The 12,897-nt window shown below is 41.0% G+C and overlaps 1 protein-coding gene across 1 annotated transcript in view; it reads left to right on the top strand.

Annotated features, from left to right (window-relative positions):
- Positions 1 to 12,407, top strand: part of LOC137655236 (glutamate receptor ionotropic, kainate 2-like) — a 240,098-nt gene extending 227,691 nt beyond the window's left edge. Inside the window, exons 11-12 of the mRNA XM_068389123.1 lie at positions 520 to 696; positions 7,028 to 12,407. Of these exons, the coding sequence (XP_068245224.1) occupies positions 520 to 696; positions 7,028 to 7,163 (313 nt within the window). The 3' untranslated portion in view covers positions 7,164 to 12,407. The remainder of the gene's footprint in view (positions 1 to 519; positions 697 to 7,027) is intronic.
- Positions 12,408 to 12,897: the final 490 nt, after the last annotated feature.

The raw sequence follows: 12,897 nt of genomic DNA, 5'->3' as shown, positions 1-12,897 counted from the left end.
GTAATTTCAGGGAAATTTTTATTGTGCCGTGTAGTTACTGCGTTTGCTGTTTTTTAAATTATAAATGCTACCAATTTTTCGAGTGATATAATTTATTTGTAAAGCGTTCAATTCAAATATGATAAGAACATAAATCTGAACATATGAATCCTTTATACATAACATGAATATCTAAATGAATCTGAGCAAATGTTCTTATATTCTGCAAAGTATCATATTCAATTTTTCATGACCATTGCAATTAAAAGGAATCAGAATAACATTATCAAGTTCAATCATGAGCAAATCTTCCCAAGTATGTGTACCAGCATTGCATCAACATTTTAGGATAATTTGTTTTTCATTCTCCTCTTTCCATCCCTCTCCCCTTGTACCTGAAAAGTATCAGAATTACATATATTCAAAATATTTGTTTGGATCCAGGTTGGCATTTCAAAATATAGTCTTATGCACATCTTACCTGCGGAATTCCATAATATAGTCTTTCTTACCAAAGTAATCACTAGTAATACTTTACAGGCTGCTGAAGATGCATACTGGTGGAATATTGAATCGGCTATGGGAACGTTGGCAACCGCCTTCAGCTCTTTGTACATCAGAAGGAGTAATATCTCTTGGCCTTGTGCATATCTTCACTGCTTTCTTAGTTCTTCAATTGGGGATTGCATTGGCTTTAGTTTTCCTGCCTTGTGAAAGGTAAGATTGTTATTTCAACCAATTTTATCCGGTACCATTCTCGTAGTCATCAAGCTAACAACATTAAAATGACTGTTTTGTAACCTCTGAACAAAAAGATCTCTCTCTCTCTCTCTCTCTCTCTCTCTCTCTCTCTCTCTCTCTCTCTCTCTCTCTCTCTCTCTCTCTCTCTCTCATATTGGTGCCCTCCATACTAAACACCATCAGTCGGAAGAAACTCTAACCTTTGGTAGAGGTCATGGTGAGAGGGGGGAAACTGAGTTCATTCAGTTTAGGATAAAAAAAGGGGGGGGGGGAGAAGTAATCCCTCCCTATTCAGATGGGTCCCGGCAAGGGTCTGCGCATGGATGCACAGAGTATGCTGGAAATATTTTTACTGCATAACTATACATCATATTTTTTTGTCTAGGGTAAGTACTGTACCATAGATATACTGGCTATCATATATAGCTATACAATAGTCGCCGCCGGCACCAGGCCGGCAGGGGAGAGGTGACAGTCCACTGAAGTAATATGATTAGGTGGCGCCGGCAGCGTGGCGACATGCCGGAAACGCGCCGGGCGCCGGCGAATCTCCATCGAGGGTGGGAACCCATTCCCTGTCATCAGTCTATGTGGCAGAGAGAATAGGAGCTTCTGGATGATGGCAGATTGCCAGCACGTTGGCGGCCTCCGGCAGTCGGCAAGCGACCGGCGAAGATATTCCAGCACTGGCGTCAATCAATGAGAGAGTGGATACTAGGGTACCCTGACAGCTGTTGTTGGCAGGGTAGCGGCAGTGGACCGACACTGATAGGTAGAGAGAAAGGGTAGGGGAAGAAGGAGGGAAGGGTAGTTCGTTACCCTGACCTCGTCTTCCTCCAGAAGGAGTGTTCAAATGAAAGAGAGGGGGGCAATCTTTCATCCAGCCGCAACAGAGCCGGCAGTCGGCAGGAATTGCGGGTGGCTGCCCAAGGGAGGACCGAAGAACACTCTTAAGATAGGGAGGCCCCACGCCGGCAGACCGATTCACTTAGGCTATCCCATAGTTCGACTATATGCAGGAAGCGTAGCAGCTCGGACTAACCCACGAAGGGACCAAGCTGAACCCACAACCCGCTGGAACACGGTGGAGTTTTAGGACGGCGGACAGGGGTGTGATGGCTAGGCCAACACAAAAGGACAGAGGAGGGAGGGGCAAGGGTCCTGAGGGGGAGCGTGGGGGAAGGCGTAGCCTTCACCAACGCCCCAGGGTGGGGGGGGGGGGGGGTCTGTTCCAGAACCAGCCCTATCCTAGGTGTAGGAGACTTCATTCTCCAGCCTAGGGTAGCTTAGTTCAGAGGAGGTACAGCACTAGTGTACTGTCCTAAACTATAAAGAAACAGAATCCCCTGGCCTACCTAACCTAGGCTAGGGAAGCGAGTCCCGAACCAGGGAAGGCAGGTGTAGGACAGGTCGCTAGGCCACAGGGAGGAAAGGGTTGAGACCCTACCAAGTGTGGACTAGGGAGAAAGGCAGAGCCCTTCCACCTTCGCCAACCAGCAAGGCCCCAAAATGAGAGTTCATTCACCTAGAGGGGGAGCTGGGGGCGAACGACTGGTACTCTGAGGTTCTGTCCCAAACTCAAAGCTCATGTGCTATGGCTAGGAGTGGGGAAAGAAAATCCTAGCCTAACCCTACTCGAATATGATTCGAGGTAAGGAGGGCTAGGATGTAGCCTAGGCTACCTCAGAGGGAGGAGATACCTTGGGTAAGGTAACTGGGGAGGATAGGAAGTATACAAGGCCCTACGTTAGGTAAGGGGCAAGGGAGTCGACTACCAAGATCACTGAAACCCTTAGTATACTTCCTCGAAGGCGAAAACATATGTGCAATCACTGAATCTTATATGGATAAATGCCTAGAATCTCCATTTCATAATTTAAAACTAGGAACACTTATTATATCATGCATGAGAGTAAGCAAAAACCACCTAGGCTATCAAGTCTAGGGGCTAGGCTAGAACCCTAGCCTACGAATTGGCTACCTATGCTCGCCGAAAAGGAGATACTATCGGCATAATATAACTAATTCCTAGCAATGAAGACTAAATAACTAATGGTGATAATTAGTTATAAGACTGGGTAAGGTTGTTCTGGCTAACTAAATAAAACATGCGAGGCGAACAAAAGCGTCCGACATGACGCCTCCGGTCAAGGCACAGCTCCGCCACAAAACACGGTATTTTAAGATAAAAAGGCGTTACTTTACGGCTAGAGCTTATTTATACAATACAAGAACATGGTACTCAACTTTCCAGAAGAAGGCGAGGCTGAAGATTGCGACATACTGGCTCACTTAGCGAAAAACTGGGAAAAACACCTTGTCATAAATGCTACGTGTAAAGGAATGACAATGGCGCGCTCCGGCGGCGTCATTCAAGATGGCGGCCAACATGGCGACCGGATGTTGACGTCGTCGAGTACCAAAACAGTAACGGAGGAGGATAACTTTGTAACGGCTCCTCACATAACTTGCCACTATTCCCCCTCGAAGCGTAAACGCTATGTGGGGTGCAGATAGCTATGTGGCGTGTCAAGCACACGTCCCCTGTTATTATACGATATCCTTAAGGGAAACCTTATGGGTACTCGCGCCAGAAGTTAGAATTCTGTGAAACCTTTAGTTCAATTCTCTGGGAATATCTACTGTAGTCATATATACCCTTAGGAAGCTACTGAAGGAACCTTCCATCAGGACGACATGGCTTGAGCCCAAAAACACAATGTACGTACGAACTGCAGGTAAACAAACACACGTGCATCATAACTTCTATATGTCATTCGAGATACTGGCTGGTCTTCTTGTTCTCGTAGATCGTAGTTGGTCTACCCTCTCACAATGCCTTCCATCTCTGTCGGATATACGAGATTTCGAAACACAAGTGAAAAGAAACTGAAAATAAACATACAAGGATGATTCTGTCAAACTCAGTCATGCAGACGATGCAGTTAGGATGACGTCGTCAATTAAAGACTGCTTTATCTTCATTATTTATAGAAATAATTGGGTGAAACTTCTGGAGAGCATGTATGACATGTTTCTGCATACGTAGAAACAATTACTAGATCTTTTATTTTTTTAAAGTTATATTATCCTCCATAGCAGTTGGTCCCCTTAAGGCTCTCATGCATACCATTTTAAACCATTGTGGGCTATCACTCTTGAGTTCTTTCTCTCAAGACTGTCTTTGCTGCCTTATTATAAGCATAGAGTTTGGGAGTCTTACATGGTTTCTTTGACTTAGTCTCCCATCCTTAGTGGTGGAAGGAGCTCCTTTATTAGAGTGCCAGGTTGCATGGCCTAAACTCAGAACCTGCCGTGGGACGTTCCCAGATTCGAGCCCTTCTCTATTCCCTCTCTACATGAAGCATAGGGTGATGTTGAGAGGTGATACTTTTGTGTCCTGTGAGGGTTCTGCAGTGCTAGCTGAAGAAGATCAGACACCTCAGACCTGAGTTTCAGCAATTCTTCCCTAGTTCTGACATAACCAATAAAGAGGTATCTAAGAACACAATCTCTTTATGACATCAAAAGACAATCCATAATACATACGCCTTGACTGCTAAGAGGGTCGAGGTACCAGCTGGAACCAGAATTCATGAAGTCAGGGGTTAGCCCCCACCCTTGCCTTTAAGGGGGATCTTGAAGTTGGCTAAGTGTTAAGGATTGGGGTGTGTATACACCAGACCACCTTCACAGCCTTTGAACAACAGGAGTACCCAGAAGCCCCTTGACAACTTTGTACTTGGTCTTATGGTGGCTGTTCAAGTAGTTGTGTAGCAACCCAAGCTCCAATGTGGGATGGTAGCATCTTGTCTATGGTAACATTTAGATGCGAATCTGGAGTGAAGGCAGAATGACTGGCTTTTCTTTTCCATTCTTTCTGCCCCTCTTTTGGGAATGAAGCGGTCAAAGCGTTACTCGCTGGATCTGACAATGCGGGTAAACTACACTTCTGAACCCAATTTTAGAACCTGGAGAAGTTTCGACTCTGTCTTCCCTATATGAGGGAAAGATGGTTGAATGAAAACCAACCCTATCATCAACATATGCCAGGTACTGTACATTATTTTGGACTGCTATTTCCTTTGGGAAAGGGATCACTCCTTAGACCCTCATACTATACCAATTTTCTTGGACAGGACAGGCCCTACCAGCCTATTTATCCCTATGATAGACAGGAGTTTGCTGGAGTAATTTCCTTTGCTCCTATACAGGACTGGGTAGATTGACATTTCCAGGGAAGAAAGAACTAACCAGTTTGGTTCTTAGGGGACTTCCGACCCACTAGTAAGTGAGTCACCCTACTTGAAGGACGAAAGGTTTGTATAAGAGTAGGAACAAATATCAATTTTAACAAATAGCAAATTTTATAAGTAATTTGTATTTTTCCTTGCAATACAAATCTATGTCATTTAAGTTAACTTCCCACCTCAACTTCCCCTCTCTGGCCTAAGCTGAGAAGTCAAAAGTAAAGAGTTATCAACAGGGGGGGGGGGGGCATGGCTCCTCCCCCCACCCCCATTCACCACCTTTTGTTAACTACCTCGTTAACGATTTCAGTGACTGTTCCAACTTGCACTGAAAAACATATTCCTTACCTAAAGGTCTCAGGTTTGTATAACAAGGAAAGAGGAAATAATAAATTGCTTTCAGTATTTATGTTATTGGTTAATGGTTGCCTATGTTAACAATGAGAGTAGAGTGTAAACATGGCAGTTCTTCTATGCCAAGATGGTAGGATATAAATCAAATCTGAGAAAGAAAAGGGACTTATAATCTGTCATTTAGTCAGAGCAGTTATGAATACATAGGAGGAAGGTTTTCATAATTTGATAAATTGTGGAAAAACCTGCATCCAAAGCTATGGTTGTAATTTGTGGATAAAGAGGGCTATTGTCCAAGGAATTGGTACCTTTGCCAGGTTTTCTTAACAATTCAGCAAAGATCCATATTTTACAAACTGAGATTGGAAGACTTTTGAGGAGGAATTTAATAGAAAAAGTCTTGATCCATTTCAAAAGGTTGTGTCTAAATTGTTGGGAGGTGGAGACTTGTTCTAGATGTTTCAATTCTAAACATTTTTATAGTTCTCACAAAGTTTCAAAGGAAACACCCTAAACAGTCATGGGGTTAGTAAGGAAAAAGATATTGTATTTTTCTATTGACTTTATAGATTCATGCTCCTATTTATCAGATTCAAAGAATATCCTTCAGTTTGCAAACAGTTGTAAGGATTACTGATTTGAGTGCCTGCTTTTCGACCTCGGTAGAGATGCCCTAATCTTCACCGGGATGATGGCTTCAATCTTGAAAAAGATGAGATTTCTGGGATTCGGTATTCTTTTGTACCTGAACGACTGAGAATTTCGAAGCTTTCATGTGTAATAGATAAAAATCTTTGTATTATTAAAGTAATTGTCAGATCTCTTCCTTTTTTGTATGTTCATTAAAAGTACAATTATTTCCTGTAACTTTCTTCAATTTGTTGCTTGGTATTTCTACTTCAAGTTTATAGATTTGGTTCGGATCTGTATGCCCATATCCAATTATATGCATGAAAAGAAATTATGTAGGTAGTAACATATGGGTTAAGTGCAAATTATGACCCTTTAGAAATCTTGTAGAATATTTCATTTAATATTTATTGCAGATTTTGTTGATTGACTTAATTTTAATTGAATATTGGGTAGATAGGTCTTTTTTGTTTATCTTTATAAATCCATTTATCTTGGTGTTTATGACACTCAAGTTTGCCATGAAAAAGTGAGAGAGGGTATGGTGAGCTAATGGTACTTGAAAATAGTGTATTAGGAATTTGCCAGTTTGATATGACAAATTTTGGGAAGAGTGAAAGCTGTTTTTATGAGACTGGGAAAGGTTTATGTTGAGGTGTGCAATTACAATAAAGATTTACATACCACCCATAATGCCAGACACATCATTAAGGTGTGGCTATGTGAAAGGGGGAGGGAACTACCAGTGTTTTTTTTTTTTTTTTTTTTTTTTTTTTTTAGCAAATAGATATTGAGTGGACAATTAGTTCTTTTCTTTGATGGAGAGACTAGGAAGTGAAGAGTTATGAAAACTTTTTTAACAGGTATACCTGATAGCCTGAGATGTGAAGTTTAGGTGGTCATGAACACAAATGAAGATATTAACCTTATTTTTCAAGGAAAGTAGAGAAAAAGGTGGGAGTAGCATTAGTTGTTAATAAATTGTACTTGCATTATAAATAGTGTACTCCCTTTTTATTATTTCTGACATTTTATAATATGTTCACTATAATTAACAAAAATCTCACTTGCAGGCTGCACTGGAGCATCATTGGCAAGTCAAAATATTCACTAAAGTCCAAGATGCCCCCTTTCATAAAAGTGAAGCCACTTATTGCTCCAGATGATATGAAGTCCAATAGAAATCAAAATCTGCCTTTCTCATTTTAGATTCTACAGCTTTGATGGAAAGTACTAACTTTGTTTTTTTTTTTTTTTTAATTTACAACTTCTCATCAGTGCAGGAGTTGAAAGTTTTAATTTCTCCTGGATGGTGGGGGTAGTTATTTGATAGTTGGTTCTGCATGATTTTGGAGGGAATTGAATTAGACCAGAACATGTTTGCATTAAACATCATGACAATAGCACTATTCTACTGTGGTAATTCAATATGAACATACTTTGTGTGAATAATGTTTGACATCTTGTTAAATTTAAATGCTTATTGGGATATTTATCGTATATGTACATGTAGAATGTTTGGCACAGTATAATTATAAACAACCGGAATATTTTCTCTCTGGATAGTGGTGGTTCTAAAGATATTATTTCTATGAACCTCTCTGATGTTCATATAAGCCAGCTTCTTCTCTAAAAGCTTATTTTAATCAAAATTTGATCTTAATTTTTTATTTTCAAATTTTCTTCCCTTTAATAAACACATGCCCATAGTAAAGGACTGGAACATTCTAGTGGTAAGTGGGAAGAAACCCAGAACTTATGTGTCAGAGTATCTTTGTCCTTTCAGTTTCTCTGAAAGGACATTCAGGTTGTCCACTAATTACTGTTTATTAAGATATCTCTCCTTGAATTTGTTATCAATTATTGCATAAAGTGTTCCAGGGACTTGCTAAGCTACAGCCCTTGTTGGAAAATAGGATGCTATAAGCCCAAGGGCTCCAACAAGGATAATAGCCCAATGAGGAAAAGAAATAGGTAACAAATAGAATAGTGTACCTGAGTACACCCTCAATCAAGAGAACTCTAACAATGGTTTGATTTTGGAGTGTTCTTTTATTAGATGAGCTGCTTATCATAGCTAAAGTCTCTCTTCTACCCTTACCAAGAGGAAAGTAGCCAATAACAATTACAGTGCTATTTGGTGTATATGTAGGCAAAGGAAAATTGAGTCTTGATAAGAGAGGGGTCCACAGTAGTACTATCTGGCCAGTCAAAGGACCCAATAACTTGCTAGCAGTAGTATCTCAACAGGTAGATGGTGCCTTGGCCAACCTACTACTAAGTACTAGATGTGCTACAACCCAAGTTGGAAAAGCAGGATGCTATAAGCCTAAGGGCTCCAACAGGAAAAATTAGCCCAGTGAGGAAGGGAAGTAAGGAAATAAATAATACAAGAGGAGTAATGAATAAGAGTTTTGACAAAAGAAAAACATTTGTTCCTACACGAATACCAACTCATCCTTCACCGAGGAGAATAGATATTAGTGAAGCTGGAACACGCCAGTTAAAATTATGTGGTGTAAACAGGGAGGTACCTATCGGTAGCAGGGAGTCGATCGCCCATTTCTACCTCCCAGTTCACTGATAACCCACTTAGCTTTCAGCCGTCTGTGAACATAGCCGTTCTTGCTTGCTAGAGTTTTCACTATCATTATTTTAGTTTTCTTTCTTTTTCCAACATGGTTAGGGATTGTATTTTGATGGGTATAAGAAGTGTTTCTTTCCTGCGTTCTTGCAGAGGCTTTGACCGGATCCAAGGGCTTCTTGGTAGTGTGTCAGAGCATTTCAGTTTCGTCCCTGCCTGACGTTTGGGGAACTGAATTTCGCTTCTTATGTGGTAGTCTTCCTTGGGGAAGCAACTTCAGTACCCTTGGAGTCATCCTGGAAGTGGTTTAACCACAACCTCTCACTCAACACTTACCTGACATTCCTTGAAGTAGGTAGGCAAAACAAGAGTCTCTCCTCCAAAGGAAGTATTCATTTCAGCTCGAGTGGGAGACCTTAGGACATTGAAGCAGACATTCCCATGAAGTACCCCTCGACTGCAGAAGCAGGAACAGTCCTTTCCAGAGAAGGCAGTAGCTTTCCGGGTTGTCCTGTTCTTCGCTTGCCTGTACAGGGACCCTTAAGGGAGATTTCTTTCCCCCCCTCCATAGGATCTCCCCCTTGCGAGATGCTGCTGGCATCATCTTCCTCTTCGAACCCAGTGCCTTGCCCTTCCTGAGGTCTCCTCCAGAGCATTATTCTTTGGAGCATGCTCCAAGGTTCTACAACCTTGTCAGATCCTTCCTTTTCAGAGTGGGATCTTTGATGCCTCGGGTGTCTCTCTTCAGTTACTCTTGGAACTTCTAGACCTTTCTAAAGTCGGCGTCTTTGCAGTACCTGTTTTTTCCAGTCTACTTTTGAAGTTTTCAGAGGGAGAGTCTTCTCCTAGGAGCTCTCACTGTAGAAGCGCCCTTTGGTTCCGGTTTTTTGGATCATCATTGAACTTCTAGACCCTCCTTTTGCTGCTCCCGAGGTCTTTAGAGATACTTCATTGGCTCAAGTCCTCCTTTGGAGGAGGAATTTCTCTCAGGCGACCTTTCCCAAGGGAAGCGCCCTTCAGTTGCTGCTTCTCCTGACTGTTGTGAATCTTCTAGACCTTCCTACAGATGCCTCTAAATTCCAGAGGAAGCCATGTAGTTCCGTTTTCCTTCGGAGGCACCTGAGGGAGGCACCCTTCAGTTGCAGCTTCCCCAGATCCTTGTGGAACTTTTATATCTTTCTACAGATGCCTTCAGTGTCTGCAGGGAAGCTTCATAGTCTCCAGTCTTTGACTGGAGTCTTCTCCCATGCAACCTTCCTTAGGGAAGCACTCTTCAGTTGCTGCTTCTCCAGATCATTGAATTTCTAGATCTTTCTGCAGACCATAGGAAACTGTATACAGGTAGTTGCTGACTTATGATCTATGCGATTAATGTCTGTTCAACTTTACAAAAATTCTTTCACTGTGATGACGTCACAAGTAATAGGAAATAAATATTTTCCTTGGAAATGATAAATTTTCTTGTATAAAAATGAACTGAGTTATCATGGTATTTTCTTTTATTGATAATATACAGTATCCATTTCCATTAAAAAAATGCATAGAGTTTTAATATCTGTGGAATTCATATTATATGTCTGGTGATGTCATATTACCGGCGGAGAGCGAGCAGGCAATAGAGTGATTACCTTCCAATAGGCTAATGATTAGTGATAGTAATCCAATTATCGAAATATCAGGAACGATACAAAGTATTTTGTGTGTCTGTATCGGTTCTTATGAGTACTACTTGGCTTAAATTTTATTTTACACTAGTTTTATTTCATCTCTGATATTACGTCGATAATTATCTAAAGAAAGTACTGTACACACTAATAAGACAAATATTTTCTTGAAAATATATAGTATTTTTTATACATTTTAAAAATTAAATAATTTTGCTTGGTAAGTTAGTATTTTCTTTCATTACTTGCAAGAAAAAAGAAGAAGTTTTTACATAATTTGCAAGTCATTCATTGTCGAGTTTACATCACGTCCTGTGATGTCATATGTATGGTGGAAGTCACGGGCAAACCGAATTATTTCCTTTCTGTATATTACTGAGTAATCTCATTATTCCCATTATCGAATCTTCGAGTAATGATACAAAGAATTTCTAATAATGTCTGAAGAAATAGGAAGATTTATTGGTGAATTAAAAATCAAAATATGAGAGAGAGAGAACAAGGTCTATAATCAAACTTTATGGAAACTGTGATGCCCTATAACATATTGGTGCTTATGTAATATTCATTATGAAAATATTTCGAATAAGTTAAGAAAATTATATAAACTACTCTGTGCTATTCGTACTGTATGTCCGCATAATCACTATGTAGTAGTTGACCTTGAGATCAGCCGATGCCTACCGAAAGTAAATCGAAAGTTGATCATTAAGACGCTCAAGAAATTGAAAAATAGAATACAAATATGCTTTAATAAACCAAAATTATAAACAATAATGTCTAATGATATATGAAGGCTTAATAATGAACTAAAATTAAATACTGCATGAAGCTTTAAAAATGAACTTTTCATACATGCGCGCCCACACATGCATAAAGAAAGAGCGAGAACGCATTTGCACGATAATAGATAGTAATGGCTATAAATGAGCTGTATGAAAACTGTGATATCCTGTAACATATTTGTGCTGATGTAATATTCACCATGAAGATATTTTCAATAAATCAAGAAATATAAAAATTACGCCATTCGTATGTGCGCAATCTCTCGATACGGTAGCGGGACCTTCACATCAGCTGATCATAACCAAAGGTAAACAAAATATAAAGTAATTCTTGACTGTTAAAATGCTTACAAAATTAAAAAATAGAATACAAAAATGCTTTAATAGAGCATAAGATATCCTGTGAAACAAGAAAACAAAATAAGAAAATAGATAAAATATGACTTGGATGATTGCTGAATCATGACACATTATGATAAATCTACGGAAATGGCACTTTTTAAGTTTGACATACGTCCAAATCGACTTATGACGCACCTCTCAGTCCCTATCTTAGTCGTAAGTCGACGACCACATGTAGTCTCCAGTCTTCCTTTGGGGGGAGAGTCTTCTCCCAGGCATCGTTCGCGAGGCAAGCACCTTTCTTGAGGGAAACACCATTCAGTTCCTGACTCTTCAATATGCTATAGAACTTCTAGTCCCTGCAGCTGCATCCAGTATCTACAGAGCTTATTGTAGAGTCTTCAGTCCCGCCTTGGGAGGGAGCATCTTCCGGGTTCCTTCCTGATGGAAGTGCCCTACAGTTCCTGCTTTACCAGATAGGAGGTCCAGTGAGCAAGTGCCTGACCCTTGCCACCATCGAAGATGTTGTCCTTCAAAGTGTTGTTTTTCGGAGTACACTCTCATGGTTGTTTCTCACCCTTGGCTATCTAACCTCGTTGGTGGTGGTTTGTAGATGCCTTGTAGTAGTTGTCTATATTTCTCCAAACCTTCAGATGACGACTTGCCAGCAGACTCTTCCAGACACTCCTCTTCCAAGAGTTTCACTTGCAGAGGAATCTGCTCTTCAGGTCAATCTTCTACTAGAAGTTCTTTCTCCGACGAACCTCGCCAACTCCCAGATGAATGTGTCTCTCGACACAAGCGTTTCCTAAAAGAAGCGCTTCCCTTATAGGCGTCTCACAGATGCAAGTCTCCTATGCAGGCGGTTCTTAGATGCTCTGCCTTAGGTTCGCCTACTCTTATAGCATGTTCTCCGAACATGTCGCTAGTATGCTTATTTCCAGAGGCACGTCTTTCATACACACATCCCAGGTCTCCAGAAATGAGGCCTCCTTAAAAGGGAATAGATCCTCCTTCTTAATTTCCGCAGCCTTTAAGAGGCAGAGAAAATTACTATAAGATACAGGCAGCTCTCCCTTCCACTTGACCCCGCAGTTGCAACCAGAATACCAAGTTGCTTGGCAGAATGTTTTTAAACGGTGAAGGTTTCTACTCGGTAGCAGAGGCGTCTGGTATGAAAGTCATGGCCATGGCTACTGTGCAAGCGGTCTCTTGGATCGACCACTGGTCAGGGTACAGTCTGCTACCTAACGAACATGATGGACCTAACTGACTGTCGTAAGAAGCAGGCCCTGAAGGATATTGTCTTGACAGGAGCTATGGCAGTTGAGTTCCTACCAGTGGGGCAATTAGGTGCGAAAGCATCATGATGCTGTGATTACAAGATTCCACAAATGGATCAGCCCCAGTGAAATAGAGGAGGGATACTCAAGACTCGTCTTACAGTATCTAATGTCATTTGTGACAGCCTTAACCTTCCACATCAGGTCGTAGCAAAACAGCTACTCATCCGTCCCAGCTCTGGCGACCAATCATTAACCTCTCGATTCTGAACAATATGGCAAACA

The sequence above is a fragment of the Palaemon carinicauda genome, chromosome 1 (genome assembly GCF_036898095.1).
Source record: "Palaemon carinicauda isolate YSFRI2023 chromosome 1, ASM3689809v2, whole genome shotgun sequence".
In the NCBI taxonomy this organism is placed as follows: Eukaryota; Metazoa; Arthropoda; class Malacostraca; order Decapoda; family Palaemonidae; genus Palaemon; species Palaemon carinicauda.
The sequence above is the reverse complement of the archived record's forward strand: the minus strand, read 5'-3'. Positions and strand labels throughout refer to the sequence as shown.